The sequence below is a fragment of the Solea senegalensis genome, linkage group LG1 (assembly GCF_019176455.1).
Source record: "Solea senegalensis isolate Sse05_10M linkage group LG1, IFAPA_SoseM_1, whole genome shotgun sequence".
Classification (NCBI taxonomy): Eukaryota; Metazoa; Chordata; class Actinopteri; order Pleuronectiformes; family Soleidae; genus Solea; species Solea senegalensis.
The window spans coordinates 26,692,448-26,710,620 of NC_058021.1; the positions used below are offsets into that span (position 1 = coordinate 26,692,448).

Genomic DNA, 18,173 nt, shown 5'->3' on the forward strand with positions numbered 1-18,173 from the left:
TAATGGCTAAGATGGCTGTGCCACGAGCAGTGGAAGAGAGAGAGTGAATTGTAAAGCCCTGGAATGGTATTCATGAAAGATTTGCCGTGGTGTGAAGAGCAAAAAACTTAAGACCATGCATGCAGCTCAGGTTACCGCGGCTCATGTAAACAGGCGGCTATTGAAAAAAATCATACCAGGATTTTTAATGTCTTTTCTCTCTTTTTCATGACCAGTTGAATACCTTTGACCTTTTTTGGACCCTGTGTTCCGTGGAGGGCTGGAGTCGGGTCAAATATAGTGTTATAGTCATACAAGTATATGGCTCCGCTTGATGTTTGCACAGAGAGAGAGAGAGAGAGAGAGACGAGCAGAGCGGGAGTGGACAGCGAAAATGTAACTGTCAGCTAAAGGAGAGTAATAGAGGCATTCGTAGCGTCATAGGAAACATATGTGGCTCCATATGCTCTCTGTGTTCTTGTTTCCAGTCTCCTTCATTGTCTGAGATGCACCACTGATCCGGGGGCCTCTAAAGTGCCCTGCATGTGTGAGTGTGTGTGTGTGTGTGCGTTGATGTGGGGGCCCTCTGATGTGCAGTGTGCATGAGTGTGTGTCCACATGCAGACATAGAGGCGTAAGTTATGTGTCTCTCTGTGCGTAAAGAAAAAGACAGAAGCATGAATTTTCATGTTGCCACAGGAAAAGAAAAGATTTATCCATTTTGCCGTGTGAGTGTGTGAGCGTGTGTGCGTACATTATTCTCTCTTTGCTGTCCTGTCCATTCTGAATGGACTGTGAAGTCGAAAGTTGTGTTTCTGTGCTGTGCTGTGCTGTGCTGTATGGCCCCAGGCTGGGGCAGGCCCGCGGAGAGCAGCCCTGACGGTCATTAGGAGCTGTCAGTTTGCCGGGATGGGGAGTGCTGATAAATTTCAGATAGTGTCAATTGCAGATGAAAGATCTGCTGAAGATGCGACGGGTGTCACGCTTGACTTGTCCCTCCTCAACAAGTCCCATCTCCCTTGCAGCGGCAAGCTACCTCCAGCAGGAAAGCAAGCACCCACCCTCTGCTGCCCCCTCGGCCTGATATCCCCCAACCCCTCACCCCTCACTGCCTACCTTCACTCCTTCACCCCCATAACTCCCCAAACCACCACCACCACCACCCCTTCCTGCTTACCTTGGCTAAGCAGCTTTGCATGTTGATTGGGGGAGGGCTAATCCAGTTTGCAGCTGTCGTAGACCAATGATGAATCACCTTTCCGTCATTTGGCTGTGCTCCCCTTGCTCGGGGAGGAGGGAGGACCTGGCGGAGGAAACAACAGTGGAACAGGGCTGCGGCTCGGAGAGACAATGCGCGCCTCTGTTCCCCTGCTAGCCCCCTCTTCCCATTCTGCTCCAGAATAACAATAATGTTTTCTCAGACGAGCCTTTTTGTGTCAGGGATGGCTCTGGACTGTGACATAGAGCTGCGATAACAACGAGTGACATTGTTTCTGCTGCAGCAGGTGGAGGCGGAATAAAGGAAAGAGAGAGTGTGGTGGGGTTTGTTTTTTTTTTTTTGCGAGGACCCAGAGCCACCTAGGTCCAGGTAAGAGCGCGGTTGCATTTTGAGAGACGTGGAACTCTCAAGTTAGAGCCTCTGCTGAAACAACTTCTCTTTATCAGCTCGCTGCTCGTTTTTTCCTGATTTGAGGTTGTGATGTCGGCTCATGACAAACATTTGTCACGAAGGAGGAGAAAGACGGCTTTGAGCGTGTGTGTTGTAGGAATAAGGTTATTTTATCCTGCTCTGTGCCTGAGTGTGATATTTTTAGGAGAGGCGTAAATAAGTATACCTTTGGGAAAGGCTAATGCGGCTTCCATTACTGGAGTATGTGTGAAAAAGATTGTATTATGAATTATCCTGCTTGGTATATTATTATATTTTCTGTTAATTGTTAAATTCAACCACAAGAAAAGACTGCGTTTGACAAACTATCTCTATCACAACAGTGTAATCTTAAAGACAGCCAGCGTGGATCATAATTTAATCTCTTTATCTCATAATTCTGGTTTTCTTTTCTGCATCTGATAGCACTCACACTACTCAGAGTCACTTGAGCAGTTATCTCTGTGGCCTTGGGTAAAAGGGCCGATGTTTGTCGATAGCAGAGATACCAAAGATCCCTGGAATATAATTGGAAATGGCAGCGTAATGTAACAAAACATTTTGCCCTAATTTCATTAAACCGCCGCTGCAATGGGAACAGTGGCAGAGACAAATGAAGTCTGGAGTCGGTGTCTGTACTTTTCAAATCACTCGTGCCTTCGACCCCCCCCCCCCGCCCCGATCAAATCCTTCCTGAGCGCACAAATGAGAAGATAGAATAATGTTTTCTGTGGCGTGGTCTTTCTGTGTAAACACAGACACAATTAAGGCGCTTGCCAGAGCAAACACATGCCTCATGAGCTTCTCATCTGCCCATCACTGAGGCATAGGCTCTTATAATCAAGCAGAGTGCTGCACTTTTTAACAGGCACATTAACCGTTGCCTCAGACCGGCAAACATCTGTTAACATTCTTCCATACCGTACAAAACCATATACACTTAAGGCAATTTTTTGGACTCCCAACACACACCAGAGTAAACTGATAGTAAACGTCTGACACTCGCTGTTTTGTTCTTGTCAAAATGTTTACAGTTCATCCGGTACTTCTTTTTTTTTTTATTATATCATTTTAATTTAAATAAAAACATCACATTGCAGTACAAATTTTTTTTTATTGTTAATGCAAATGTGTTACATTTTATATATATATATATATAATATGATTTACACTGTAACTATGACCGCTTTGTATTCACCTAAATCTGGACGAGTGCATATTTTGTAAACAGCATTGCGTGTCTGAGCCGAGTGTCTTACTTGAAACCATAGCGATATGTGTAATTTGATTTTGTGTGTGTGTGTGTGTGTGTGTGTGTGTGCTGTCAGGTCTATGGAAATGCAGGATCTCGCCAGTCCTCACAGCCGAGTAAGTGGAAGCAGTGAATCTCCTAATGGTCCCAACCTCGACAACTCACACATCAATAACAATTCCATGACACCCAATGGCACTGAAGGTAAGTGTGCAGTGCGACGTCTCTTTTCCTCATATTTTCTTTTTTTCTCTCTCTCAGTCTTTCTCTGCTTTTACGATGTAAAGAAAGCTGTACTGTAACATGTAAAGTGAAAACAGTGTTTCGCAGGATTTATTTTTAATATAGCCGGATAAATCAGCTCATTCTTAAAATAGCTCAAGAAATTGAGTCTAGTATTTTTTCCATAAAATAGACCTAAGAGTGCAGAGAATTTTCTTTTATCACATTACAAATGAAACAGTATGGAGAAAAACAATACTTTTTTTGCAGTTTTGAACATAAACAATTTTCCCTCCCAGTGCCGCCAGTAGTTGTTTTCCAGCGACCCTTAGCTGTTTATTTAAGCGACGATATAATTATTCAAAACCTACAGCATGGAAATGACACAGATTTGCATGAGGTCGCTGTCGTGCATACAGTAGTTATTTAGCCAGGTGCTTTAAATCTGAGCCTTTGTTTAGTAAAGCAGGCCGAGACCAACATGTCATTACATTTACATTGCATCCTGCACTGTCACGTAATCTCACAGTTGGTCAGTTTTTCTTTTGTTTATTTTTCTTTTATTATTTTTTTTGTTTTTTGTATATTGATGACACAGGGTTCAGTAGGCATGGAGCCGACTGTCATGTGTCCCTTTCCCATTCTTTCTTTCCCATAGGTGATAACATCACAATGCTTACCACTGCAGACTGGTTGTTAGGTTCTAACTCACAGTCCGCTGCAGGTTTGTCTACTTTTCAGTGACACAATGAAAGGACAATACTTGGTGTTTCCCCCCCAACACTCTCACCTGAGAATGAACAGAGTCTTTTGTATTTTACATTTTCTTTTAAAAACCTCTCATGACACTCAAAGAATCACCCCCAAGAAAAAAAGAAAAAAATCCACTTATTCACCTCAACTATTGTGCCTTTCATTCAGAAACTCTTTGGTATTTGCTGTAAATGTCGTGGTTTTTCTGTTTCAAGCATGGTTTGACACGACTGGAGTTTGTGTCCGTTGTTAATGAATGTTCCCGATGACAAAGTCGCGCATTTTGCTTTCATTTCAACCCAACACGGTGGTTGTTGTGTGTCGTTGTGTGAGCTGTGAGTGTGCCAGTGAATGCATGCACCTTCCCGACTATTTTTCATCAGTGTGTTGCTCAGAAAGAGGCGCTCGTCGTGCACACATGTAAAACATGACAGCGGATGGCTTCTTCAACCATCAGGGAGTCCACCGAGCATGACTACCTTGCCCACTTTGTACATTTTTATGCCAAAAAAAAGAACAAAAAAGAGTAGTAGTGAAATGGATTGATTTCAAAGATTCCTGGGCTGTCAGATAGCTGTGAAATTGTCTTTACAGATCTATCACTGGGCTGCACAATGGAGTCGAGGTCAAACGGCGTTTGCTACACTCTTAAAAAGATTTTATACATCGTATATTTCCCTGACGTTTCAATTGCACTAACTCTTAACACACATCCACAGAAGGGGTGTTTTATTTCACTCTACATTTAAGTGCCCCGGTTGAACATCACTAAATAAAAGTGATGAATATAATTATATATATATATTATTTTGTTATAATAGTATATAATTAATGCTCACTCAGGTGATAAAGAAAAACACTGTTGAAAAGTTGTTTGACTAAATCAGCCCACGTCTGCATTTTGTTTTTATTTTGCATTGAAAACATGTTTTTTTTCATTCATCTCCAAAGCATAATTTTGATGTTTATTGACATTAATCTCATCTTCTTTTTTCTTTTTTTTTTTGCACTTTTTTCCACACATTTATTCACAACATCATTTGGTGACAATGTGGCTCCTTTCTGTTTGCAGTTAAAACCGAGCCAATGAGCAGCAGTGAAATCGTCACCTCAGTAGCAGACACTTCTCTAGACAGCTTCTCAGGATCAGGTGAGAAGGGAGCACTGTTTTGTCCACACACACACACACACACACACGCACGCACACACACACACAGCTGCAGAACTGATTAGTGAGAGATGAGCCGAGAGATAGGCAACTGATAAGCCGGGCCTCAGGAAGTGTCCCTGCAGCTAAAACGCCAACATAGCACATGGGTCTGTGTGTGTGTGTGTGTGTGTGTGTGTGTGTGTGTGTGTGTGTGTGTGTGTGTGTGTGTGTGTGTGTGTGTGTGTGTGTGTGTTGAAGAACAAGACACTCTACCTTTCGTCAGCACATATATATATGCTGTGCTTGCTCGTATGTATGTGTGTGTGTGTGTGTGTTAACGCTGCTGGTTCCCATGCCACTGAGGACTGAATTATGACCTGTAATGTACCAAGCCTGTCTGTCTAGTGGAGTGACATGGCGTCCCAGTGGCCCTCGTTCTCCACGGGCTGTTACCCTATCGCCCTGTCAGAGCCGGGGTTTTGACACCCTCCTCTCAGCACGGGAACATCAGTCACACACACACACACACACTCTGACTTTAAATAAACTCTTTTACTATAATGATAAAATAAATAACCACTGATGTTTTCTATCAGGTATTTTTAATAGCGCCGTGTTCAGTCGTGCGTGGGATTATCTTGCCGCTAATTTTCCTGTTTTTGCTCGAGCTGTTTAACCAAGCACCTGATACTTTAACACTAGTAGCGCATAAATCACCGGTACGACTTTTGACTGTGACAGTATTAATGAAATTTCGTAATCTTACACCCGCCCTGTCCTCCTCGGAGGGTGGGGAAACCCAGGGCTCCGTTCAGAAGCGCACGTTTTTGTCCAGCGGCAGGTGTTGCTGATGTGGGAAAAAGTGTTCAATATTAATAACGTGTGTGAGGGGTTACAGCGTACAGTTACATACAGTTAGTGCTCCACCCCCCCACAGCCAGATCCCCATATTCTACATGTCATGGCCAATTAGACAGATGTTTCAAAACGGTGCCACTCAGCTGCACTGACATTCAAATTGTTCCGGCTTTTTATTTAGCTGTGAATTATTATTAGCTATTATTTTATTTACTATTATTATTTATTTATTCATCATTTATTCTCTTTGTTTATGTTTTTACCAAACATTAAATGTTTTTAGTTTGACAACCATCTACAGATATGTGTAATATTTGAAATAATAAAATTAAAGCAATAATTGTACTTTTTAATTACAAGCATACACCTTGTAGGTGAGGTCCAGCAGACTCAGGTTTTCTTTATTTCTCAATTCATTTCAGATTTTTCTAAAACTCCCCAAATGTGTGTTTTATGCCTCGTTCTTCTAATTCCAAAAAAAAAAAACTTTGAGTTATTTCGTGGCGTAACTTTCACAAGTGAACAGCCCCGTGGAACCACGCGGTCGTACGTCTAATGAGGGAATGATTATGCAGTAGCACTCATTACCTGCAATCAGTGATGTCACTTCCAATGTGGTTGTGGCTTGAAAAGCCCAAGGCAACAGAAGCCACTGGCTGAGACTGAGTCAAGCAACCCTGTGTGTGTGTGTGTGTGTGTGTGTGTGTTTACACCAGCAGTCGCCATAGCAGCCCCAGAAGTATCTCAGAGATATGGCAGGTCAGCAGAAATAAACCTGATGTTCTTACCTGATTATTTTTACTTCATTATTGCTCTCCGGGTTTTCGCCCTTTTAAATAAGGTTAGTGAAATAAATAGAGAAACGCAATGTAATTACCGTTTCCTTGGAATCCCCGAGTTCTGTTGGCAAAAGATAATATTTGCCTTAATTCTTCGTGTTTAAATATGTGCTTGCCTCTTTTTCTCTTTGCCTCTCCTCAGCTATTGGAAGCAGTGGCTTCAGCCCAAGACAAACTCACCAGTTCTCTCCACAGATTTATCCTTCCAAGTAAGACTTCTTTAATTTTTGCTTCAAAAAATAAGCAGCATCCGACTTCTTTTCGGGCTCTTTAATTAGATCCTCCTGCTCGAGTGAGGAGGTTCTCGGGCCTGCTTTTGTCTGTTCTTTCGCTGTGTATAATGTGAGCTGTGCGACGCTCTCTGTCGTCTCACAGCGTGCCTTATTGTTTAGAGCGCGGAGTTTATCTTTCCCCTCTCACTCTTGCCTTTTGTTTCTTTTCTCAAATAGCAGAACATATCCGCATATTCTTCCTACCCCTTCATCCCAAAATATGGCTGCATATGGGCAGACGCAGTACACCACAGGAATGCAGCAGGCCGCAGCTTATGCGAGCTACCCCCAGCCTGGCCAGCCGTATGGCATCCCAGCTTATGGTAAGATTCCTCAAACACAACTCATAGCCTCCTCCTCCTTCTCTTGCCAAAGAAGCCCCGCTCACACTGTTATTGTTCCGTGAACCCGGTGCATGCGTCGACGGAGAATTTGTGCAACTAAATATTTTTCCTTCCTAAGGTCCGCGGTGAGACCTTGCCTCTTGACAAACCCGTGTTCCCACAGTTCCCGTTCTTTGCAGAGCAAGAGCGGGAGGAGATGCTGAGGTCTTGTTTAGTGCCTGCATGTTCTCCTCCGCTGCGACGAGAGGGAATTTGCTCGTCAAGCTTTTTCCGATAGATGTGAAAGATTAGCCTCAGATACAAATCTGAAAACAAAAACGAGAGAATGTAGGCTTTATTTGTCTAAAAGTCTTTGGAGTGTTTTGACCCTGAAAGACTCCGCAATATGCGGAGGAATTTACACTGTTTGTTTGAATGGAGCCCTGAAACCTGCCGCTCCGCAGAGACTGCGTCGTGACCGATTCGCTGTTTAACTCGGGGGGGGGGGAAAACAAGCCAAACGTTTCATTACCCGTGCGTCTTCTCACTGACGCTCACATGATTATAACGATTGCACCGTTAAATCAGACACAATCCAAATATACTGTATGGCTTTTTTTGTACAGTTTCGCGAGCTACTCCTGTGTGGCATGACAGTGCGAGATAGGATTTCTAAACAAGTAATGCTAATAAAAGTCTTTAATCAGATCACCAGTGCTCAGCCGCTGTGATTAGTGCGTTTGTACTGGCAGACACAGGCCTCGGCTGTTCCTCTGCAGTGTCCAGTGTAATTTAAAACTTTGTGTTGATTGTTGTCTGTGCATCAAACCGATCTGGTGTCACTAACTGATTTAGGTCCATTGTGGGCAGGCATAAAGACAGAGGGGGGTCTGAGCCAGTCCCAGTCCCCGGGACAGACGGGCTTCCTCGGCTATGGCTCTGGATTCACCACGCCACAGACAGGGCAGGCCCCCTACAGCTACCAGATGCAGGGTGAGGACATCTTTATGATACTGGCGTCTTTTGTCTCTGTGCATGCTCGTGTGTGGTGTCAAAATGTAGCAGAAGATGCCAAAAATGATCTTGACTGACATGATTTCAATTAAAAATACTTTGCTTTGCTCGGAATCTGTTGTTTTTCTCCCTGTTTTAGTTTTTTTTGTTGTTTTTTTTACTCTCTGTGCATCTATTTTTGTCCTTTCAACCTCATCGTCAAATGACTCATGTATTCTGTCCTGGCTCTCTGTCCTGATTGCATTGTCTGCCATGTGTTCCGTCCAGTTGAAGTTTAGTCCAGATGAAGTTTGCTCTCCTCCTCCTTCAGAAAAGATGAGAGGATATACTGTAGGTCTTCTGTCCCCGAGCTTGCAGAGCCAGGCTGATTCACAACACAGCCGTCGCTGTCGTCCCGGAAAATAGCTGCATCTCAGAAGTCGTTATGTGCGGCCGCAACTGCTGCTTGCTTCTCCTCTCCTCTTAAAAGAATCAACACAGATGGAAAAATGGCAGGCGCTTATAGGCACCAGCCGTGTCCCCACTCCCCAGCCTTTGTTTTTTCTCTCCCTGTGATCATATTTGTATTTGTTTAAGAGCTGAGACCATCGAGATTTATGGCCCTGAAAACCATAAAAATGAGTTGCTGCGCCTGCACTCCCCCTCTTGTGCTCTTGCTGCCCAGTCTTTCAGCTAGTTTAAGTGCAGATCAGGCCTCCTGCCATGTAACGTTTCAATTTTTCTTTTTGCGTCGGTTAAAAACAAACAACAACAAAAAACCAACCAAAAACCCTGGAGCGCCGCGCCGCTGACGGCACCTGCACCGGGCAAGTACAGTTAGTGAACGGCGAGTGAAGTCGTTCTGCTCTCTCCTGTAATATCCAGTGTGTGACAGCAGAAACATCTCCACATGTTGCTGAAAATCCTCCAAAGCATCGCACAATAAATAACGCCAGCACAGCAGCAGATGTGGCACGGGGAAGCCTCTTTTCCACGCCTCTTAACCAAATACAGCCGGCCACAACCAGAGTTTTGCAGCATGCATCAGAGCCCCTGAAAAAGGGAGAGGCAGAGAGAGAGAGAGAGAGGGAGAGAGAGAGAGAAAGGCAGGCAACAGGAGACGAAGCATGTGCAGCAGAATGTACACTGCTCTCCTGCCTTTAGTGGTTTAACTCACGATGACAGTATTATGTGCCCATTCATCTTTTAAGTATTATGCTCTTACTCTTGTCTTTATCTCTCCCTCATTCTACCTCCGACTCGCCCTCTCTCTCTCCTGCTATCTCTGGCCATCACTTGCCCCGCATCGCTTTAAGTGCGTTAGTAATTGACAGCCATGTTAGATGACAGATTGACCACTATCCTGGCTCTGGCCTTCCTAACTGTGGCTCTGGCCCTCTGCCACACCATCATCATTACTCCTTCTCGCCTATTGATTTGCCCGGGCGAGGTGCCTCAGGCCTGGGTGTCCCAACCGAAAAAAAGTCTTTTTCCACATCTGATACTCCTCCTCCTCCTCCTCCTCCTCCTCCCTGTCTGCGTCCCTGCCACCAGCCTGTAGCCAGCTGTCAAGGCGATGGATGATTAGATTAATGTTTTTGCTGCAAGCTTTCGTGTCCAATGCCATGGAGCTTTGTGTGGGTGCTAAAGTTGTGGCACAGAGTCACAAAAGGGACACGACTCCTCAGTCATCGCAATTTAGAGGAATGTATGGGAGGCGTCTCAGAGAAGGTCTAAACTATCAGAGATAGTATGAGATGGTGAGACTGAGCAGATGCTAATTAGGTGAATAATTGGATTCCAGGATTTTGCCCCAGTGGCAGTTGCAAGCTGAAGAAGCCAGAGCCTTGGTTGCGTTCTTTAAAAGGAGAGCCCCATCTGGACTTGATCGCCTATTCCCAAGTGGGGCATACAAACTTCTGCTACAAATATTGTGCAATGATGATAGACATAGCCCACGGCGAGGGGACTGATCAAGCAAAGCAAATGGACTTCCAATTGTGGAGCCAGAAGGCAGGAGGGAATGGGGAGAGGAGGGAGGGGGGGATGCTGTCTGGTCTTGAGTGAGTGAACTAACTGGAGCAGGACAGGGGAGGGAGAGAAAACATGGCCCCCAAACCAAGACTCTTCTGCCCCCCCACCATAACCTGCACCACCACTTCTCATTCTCACTATGCTTGCAGGGGTCCCCTCGGCTTTTATGTGGCTCCCTGTTCAACCCTCAAACCCCAGCAGTGAGCGCTTTTATGACTGTTTGAACTGTGCATTAGGCTAATTTGTTGTCCTTCACAGCATTACCGCTCCTTCTCTCTGTCTTTTTTTGTTCTGGTGGACTTTTGGAGAATGCAGAAGTTTTAAATCCCACCCCCACCACCACCACCGCCACCCCGCAGGCCTTGAAATATCAAACAAAACAACAAAGAGAGAGAGAGAGAGAGGAGTTCTGAGGCCAGAGTGAAAGGCATGGTAAAAATCTGCTGTGCGTGTTATTGCTGGAACCAGAGAGCGAGAAACTGGACAAATAATTAGTGGATCCGGGTAATCTGCGGAGCCGGGGATATGTTTGTTTCTCTGTTTCAGCCACAGTGCCGCGTAGATAACTGACAGGGCGAAAACGCTACACCACCGCGTCTTCTTCCTTTCTGTGCTCTCCTCCATACGCTTCTCCTCTATGACCCCCTCGCTCCCATTTCCCTCAACGGTCCCCCCCCCGTGTTCTCAAAGCTGCTTCACGTTTGTCACGGTGTGGGAGGGCCCTCCTGATGGGGCCAATGACTGGAGGATGAAAGGAACTCACTCTGTTTGTCTCTGGGAACAAAGGTGTAATTACGCCCCCGTTTAGGAGCTGCAGATTTATCTCCTGCTTCATTTTCACTGAAGCGATGGCACCATTTCTGTGGCTGCAGGAGGTTTCGCTGTGGCGATGGGTGAAGAAGCAGCTTAAATAGTGCTACAGTAGCAACGATTAATGTCCCCAGTGGGTGCATGGAGGAGTTTCATGACTTATTGTGTATAGAAATGAGTAGTAGAGCCCAGGGGTCGTATATGTAAAGCTTGTTAGTGCTGCTATGACACAGATCTTTATTTAAATGTAGTATTTGTAATGAGATCTGTAAAACTCAAGCGTCTAATATGAAAATCAACAGCTCTCTAAAACTTTTATGTCATTAAAGTTAAGTAGGTGCCATGTTTATACTTGTTGCTTGTTGCCAGGCTACAGTATGCATCAAATCAAGCGCTTCCGGCTCAGTTGAAGCCTTTGTGACTACCTGATCTCCTTGTTATAAACAGTGTTCGTGGGCACAGGCAAAATAACTTGCTCATCTTTTGCGTCTTTTTTTTTTGGGACTCACAGTACGTCATTCAGTGGCCTCAAACTTCAAATAACCTTGGAGCCACTGAGCATCTAGTCTGGCCAGTTGGGGGACCAGTCAAGTGGGAAATAAACGTCACCACTTTTTAACTTCACATTAAGTGGTGGGCCAAATGAAATCGAGTGTAGGGCCCTATGTGGCCCGTGGGCCGCAAGTTTGAGACCTCTGATGTAACTTTTGGCGCCAGGGGTCTCTCCATCGAAATCATAACAAAAATTGCCCGTCTGGGGCAATTGTGGGAAGCAGCGTGGGGTCATGGGAATTGTTGATCTGCCGCCGAAGGTCTCAAGCTTTTACGAGGAGAAGCAAATGGCAAGTTCCATAGGGAGGTTATTTGTCCTGGAATCTATAGCAGAGACAAGAGTAAAGAGGACAGTGTCATTAAAAGGTGACAGTCCAGGTGGATGAGCACTGAAGAGAGAAGTCATGCCCCTGAGGCCTCTGTGACTACTGTTATGCATATAATTGTCATTATGTTAAGTCATTAGATGCTATCAACCCCCTGTGAATGACTTCATTTCCCTGGAGCATCATTATTTGAGTAAGCGTAAACAATCATTGGAGTTGTGGCGAATCTTCCACTCTCTCCTCGACTCAAACCATTACCCCCTTTTTCTTTTCTTTTTTCCACGCCCACTTCCCCCAACGCCACCCGCTCCGATAGCTCGCACACAACAGCCACTTGTGTGTGAGCTCGGGCGGCTTTGGGAGCAGGTTCTGTCCGTCCCTCACCCTTTCCTGTCCTCCCCTGTCTTTCATCAGGCCTGATCCAATCACTGATAACAAAGGAAGAGGAGAAAGATAAGGTCACTCTTGGTAGCTCCCTCAGGCCTCCCCTCTGTTCACCTCTGATCCCCCCCCCTTCCTGTCACTGCTTTGTTAAATACTATTTACACTGGTCAGAAGTCCAGCATTCTCTCCTGGTTTAAATGAGTGTACAATGCAAGTTGGTTGGAATCTTAATTTGATGTGCATTCATTGTCTGACTGTGGTGAACCTTACATTTAACAACCTTGGAAAGCGTTCAACATTTTTCTGTCATGAATCAGATTAGTGGGTTCAAAGATCCTGGATATACCTGCTACTTTTAGAGTAAAACAGGCTTTAATCATTGACATAATGTTGCCTAAAACCTCTCTTATTTTTGTCTTTTTAAGGTGGAACTTTCACAACAACGTCAGGACTGTACGCGGGAAACAACTCCCTGACAAACTCAAATGGATTCAACAGCACACAACAGGTAGCCGTGCACTTCTTCCTCTTTGTTCTGTCGCTCTGATCTGGTATCATTCCGCAGCTCGCGGTTCAAATGCGTTTGAATCGCCGGCCTCTTTTTTCCGCAGCTTGAAAATCTATATGAAACATGCAAACTCAATATGTTACATTTCATCCGTGACACGTTCAAACATAAATCTCTCGAAATGTCAAGCGCTTTGTACGCGGGATCATCGACTCTACCTTCTGCCAACACGTATGCATTATGCCACAGAGGAAAGGGTTTTAAAATAAAAAAGATTATTGTCCAGATGGAGGACAGAGCAGACATGTGTTTGCATTTAGGTTTTGGAATCTGCACTGTAAAGTAGCAACACTGGTGCAGGGCATATCTCCCATTACGATGCCAATTCTCTTACTTCTCCTCCCCTCGCTCTGCTGCATTTTCTCTCTTCTCTCTGCCTCGGTCTTTTCCACCAAAATGTTTTAACAAATGTTTTCTCCAATCATTCTGGCTGCAGAGGCTTGATAGTTTGTTCATTCGTCCATTTGGAATGGAATGAACGAGTAGATTCAACCACATTCGTGGATGTTTTTTTTTTTAAGGTAAAAGGTCAAGGTCACTAACCACATGTCTGTCCCGTTATATGAGGAATGCCTGCAGGGAATTTCATTACATCTGGCACATTAATGTCCACTTAGACTCAAAGGTGAACTGATTACAGTTTCTGGGTCAGAGATCAAGGTCGATGTGATATGACGATATAATACAGTTAATAACTTTTAATTATTAAGTCTCTACAAGACGTTTTAAGGCCATCTGTCAAATATCAAAGAATCTTCACAGTGACATCTGAAGGTTAGGCTGCCGATGAGAAAGATAAAATACATTTATTACTGGACAAATGTCTAAAATAACATAAAAAAACACAGCAAAGAGGAAGTCTTTGCTGTGTACCTGACCTTGTTTTAAGGTTTTCATTGTGTTTAGCGATGGTGTGTGTGGCCAGAGCCATTCTCCCTTGTTTGCATGTCACGTATATCAAGTGTCACAAGCATATGTAAAGCATGGATAAGAAGAGAAGACGAGGAAGGAGGCAGAAATGTAACATCACAGGCGTCAAACTGCTGTAAAACAAACACAGTGTGGACACAGATGGATGTACACTGCATTCTCACTGCTCAGAGGAACTCTAGTTCTCATCTCGCTTCATCTCTATCCATGTAAACTATACCTCCCCCCCCCCATATCTGTCTTTCTCCACAGGATTACCCGAGTTATCCAGCCTTCGGCCAGGGCCAGTACGCTCAGTATTACAACAGTTCGCCCTACACTTCCCCTTACATGACAAGTAACAACACCAGTCCGAGCACACCGTCCACCACCACCACCTACACCCTCCAGGAACCACCGACCGCCGTCACGAGCCAGGCCCTCACAGACAACTCAGCAGGTATGACATGTCTTTGTTCAAACTTATACAAAAATAAATATACATACAATGCACAGTGTACTGGAGCAAAGCTCAGGAAAGATTTAGACTGAGAGCCAATACAAGAGTTTCCAATAATTTCTTGTGACATTAATGCATCATCTGGCAGCCGAGTGTCTTCATAACTCACTCAAACCTTAATGATTGCAATTGAAATTGTCGTCCATCAAGCCCGAGTGCACCGGCCTTGAACCAAACATAATTTCATACACACTCATCCAATTTAAATAAAGTACATCTTTGCTTCTTTTTTTTTTTTCTTCCTACTTGACATATCCTCTGTTACCCCTTTATTAAATCAGCATGCCGGGCAATAGGTTTTACAGTGTGTTCTGCAACTGATTCATGATGTTTGCTACCTGCTTAATCCCTAAATAATCTCCCGTGCAGGAAGCCATCCGTCCCGCATCGAGACAAATTGTGCCTCAACATATTTTGCTAAAAGCCCCCAGTACACTCTTTTTATACTCTCCTCCTTCCTTCTTCTCTTTCTTCCAGCAGAGTACAGTACCATCCACAGTCCATCAACCCCCATTAAAGATTCAGATTCGGATCGATTGCGCCGGGCCTCGGATGGAAAGTCACGTGGCCGGGGAAGAAGGAACAACAACCCATCACCGCCTCCCGACTCTGACCTTGAGGTAGGGTGAGCCCGCTGCCGTGGCGACAGACTGCCTCGCCCTGTCTGAGGCACACGGACACTAATCTACTTACTATATGGGCTGCCACACCAGGTTTAACACTTGACGGGCATTAATACTTAAAGATTTGATTCCCTAACTCTATTTGCATTATTAATGCATCGTGGAATATATGACTTCACTAAACATCTTTTATTAAGCTCTCATATATATCCCTTGTAAATAATATAATAGGGCGTGTGAATGCGCGAGTGAAGTGAATAATATATACATATATATATATTTATATATTATTCACTTCAAAGATTACAATATTAGCTAACCCGTGACTAACCGTGTTAAATGCTCGCTGATGAGCATATGTCACAGTGAACTCTCGGTAACTCAGACGGGCTCTTCATTAATATGATATGAATTAGAACAAGGTTAATGGCACCCCATTATATTGCTGACATCATGGTATGTTAACATATCGAGTTAATTAGTTTGTCGCTATTGATTACTCTAATGTAAAGGGCAAAGGCTGGAAAGCATGTGGCGGGGTGAGGGGGGCCGGGGGGTGGGCCAGTGTTGTGGTGACCAACACAAGCAAATGGATCTCTGGGTCCCTGTGGCGCACAAATACACGCTCCTGGCCTATTGACCAGGAGGATCACCTTGCAGTCCTACAGAGTGCACCATTGATTTTGCCTCTTTTCTCTCTGTTTTTCTTTGTTTCTGCACCCCCTCCCCCTCCCCCACCACCACCACCACCACCATCTCTCCAGCGAGTTTTCATCTGGGACCTGGATGAAACAATCATCGTTTTCCATTCCTTGCTCACGGGTTCTTATGCCAACAGATACGGACGGGTGAGTGACATCAGACTGTGGCAGCAGCCGCTTATCAGCAAGAACACGTACATATCAAAAAGGGTTAAAAAAAATAATAAATATGGGGGGTGGGGGGGGGTGGTGGTGCTATTGAGAGGAGGTTGGATTTCACTGTGCCTCGAGGCCTCGAGAGGAGCGAGCAGAACTCGGTGTACAGATAATTATTTCTTTTTTAATAGGTCCAACAAGGCTTGACAAATATTTGAGTGCTCTTTGCAGCTGTTGGATTTACGCATGGCTGCTCGGGGCTCGGCTGTAGGGGCTCACAACAGTTGCACTCGGGGTGTCTATTGACACGTCTTAAGTGTTCCTTTCTCCTTCAGAAATGCCACATTGTTAGTTTAATTAAGTGCTCCTCAATCCATCCCTTTCAGACAGGGATCTCCCTGGAGAGCTTGGCAAGAGAGCGAGGGAGGGAGAGAGAGAGAGTGTAATTCAGCAGAGATATATAAGTGCGTGTATACATATGTAAAACTGAGGGTCTGCTCTGTCCCATGTCCCTGTGAAGTTTGCTTCTCTGGGCTTTGCTGTTTGTTGTTCCATGTAAATTGCTTCGCTAAATTTAAACCCTCCAAACAAACAATTTGGGAAATACGGCAGAATGATATTCTCATGGTTCTGTTGAGGTCATAGGTTCTATATAGATTACTTAAAGCGTCATCATCTCATGATTTTCCCATTCGGATAAAGTACACAAAAACTATGAATATAAATGAATGACAAATTCAAAATTTACTGTGATCAAAGTAGGATTTCAAATCACCTTTTATTTATTTCTTGGGTTATGGAAGTGTCTGCTTTTGAAGCTGGGAATGAGATATTTGCTCCTCACACGTCAGACAGCCCAGTGTCTGCGGCCCATGCTCTGTGCCTTTGTTCTGGTATGAGGGGGTATTTGATGGGGGCAGTGTTTTGTTTTTGGGGTGAAAGAGGGCTGCCCCGCGACCCTCCACTGTTTATTTACTTTATTCTCAGCCCTGCATGCTGGGTAGAAAGAGAGAGAGAGAGAGAGACAGAGTGCTAAGGCTTAGACGGCTAAGGCTCAGTGATGAGGGACTCTTCAACCCCACACACACACACACACACACACACACACACACACACACATGCATACACAGGGTCTCCTGTGTGCTCCTCTGAAACAGGAAACACTCCTGACTCCATAAGGGCCCATTCCATCAGAGCTCAGCTATAGGATGTGACAGCCGCTAGAGTCCCTCTCACTCTGCTCTCTCTTTTGTTCCCTGTCTTTCTCCTCCGGTGCCCATTTCAGTCCCGTTTTGACCATTTTTTCCTCCCCCCGCCGCCCTTTCATGCTCCGACCAACCTGCCGACACCATCGGCACAAAGAAATAGAATAAGAGGGGGAAGACGTGTTTACTCACAGAAACCGCACCGCGTGCTCCCCACAATGCCTATCGCAAATGCAGATCTTTGAAACAGCCACCGTGTAAAGACCCAACTTTCCCCCCTCCCCACAACCACAACCTCTCCCACTTCTCCTCCCTCCCGTCCATTATTCGTCCCGTCTTAGTGGCCTCAACAAAAAAAAAGTGAGTAAATAGATTTCCCTCCCTGCTGCTTTGCACTTCCTATAAATAGATGTGAATCTTAGTGAGGACACATCGACACTTTCTCTCTCTCACTGTGACCTCCCACCCTCTCTCTCTCTCCCTCTCCTCACCCTCATGCACACATAAACACACTGCTGTTCTTATCAGCTCTTTTAATTGGCATCTAGGCAGCTCACCCCCATAAAGCTGATGGCTGAGGCCAGCTGTACTCATATTGGGCTGGACAGAGCTGGAGCTTAAAGTGGGTGGGGGTAGTTATTGGTGTAGTGGGGGGTGGAGGAGGAGGGTACTTGGCGCCCCTGTGGATGGCACTGACATCTCGGGACAGGTGGTGCCGGAGCAATGACAGCAGCAGCACTTTGGCCTTCTGGCCTGCTTGTATTCTTAACTCCCTCACTGACTGATTGTTTAGATTTAATTGGGAAAGGATTCACTTGTTGTTTCCCACCAAACCAGCTCCGTAGCGCTAAGTCATCCAGCGGCGAGCGGACTCCGGGAAGAGGGCGCTGCTCTCCGCTGCTGACGTCGCACGGCTAATTATTTTTTTTTGATGAATTCTGACTGAAAGATTGATTTGACCTGGGAGTTTAAGACGGGGATTGAGGTCTACTTGTGTGGTTTGTCCTTGTCATTTTTAGTAAAAACACGAGCATTGTCGGGCGTGACAGCTAATCAGTGGAAAGCTCAGGTGTGTCTTCAGGTGGTTTAACTCTGT

The 18,173-nt window shown here is 45.0% G+C and overlaps 1 protein-coding gene across 16 annotated transcripts in view; it reads left to right on the forward strand.

Moving 5' to 3' along the window:
• eya1 (EYA transcriptional coactivator and phosphatase 1) overlaps window positions 1-18,173 on the forward strand; it is a 59,403-nt gene that overhangs the window by 26,871 nt on the left and 14,359 nt on the right. For 2 of the 16 annotated variants that reach the window (XM_044032511.1, XM_044032495.1), the window contains exons 2-11: window positions 2,956-3,083; window positions 3,760-3,825; window positions 4,927-5,004; window positions 6,844-6,910; window positions 7,151-7,296; window positions 8,152-8,289; window positions 12,821-12,903; window positions 14,146-14,332; window positions 14,870-15,012; window positions 15,780-15,863. In XM_044032511.1, the coding sequence (XP_043888446.1) occupies window positions 2,960-3,083; window positions 3,760-3,825; window positions 4,927-5,004; window positions 6,844-6,910; window positions 7,151-7,296; window positions 8,152-8,289; window positions 12,821-12,903; window positions 14,146-14,332; window positions 14,870-15,012; window positions 15,780-15,863 (1,116 nt within the window). In that variant the 5' untranslated portion in view covers window positions 2,956-2,959. Of the gene's footprint in view, window positions 1-1,239; window positions 1,568-2,955; window positions 3,084-3,759; window positions 3,826-4,926; window positions 5,005-6,843; window positions 6,911-7,150; window positions 7,297-8,151; window positions 8,290-12,820; window positions 12,904-14,145; window positions 14,333-14,869; window positions 15,013-15,779; window positions 15,864-18,173 lie in introns of those variants that run through there. The other 14 variants (XM_044032504.1, XM_044032521.1, XM_044032548.1 and 11 more) reach the window with 14 other exon arrangements.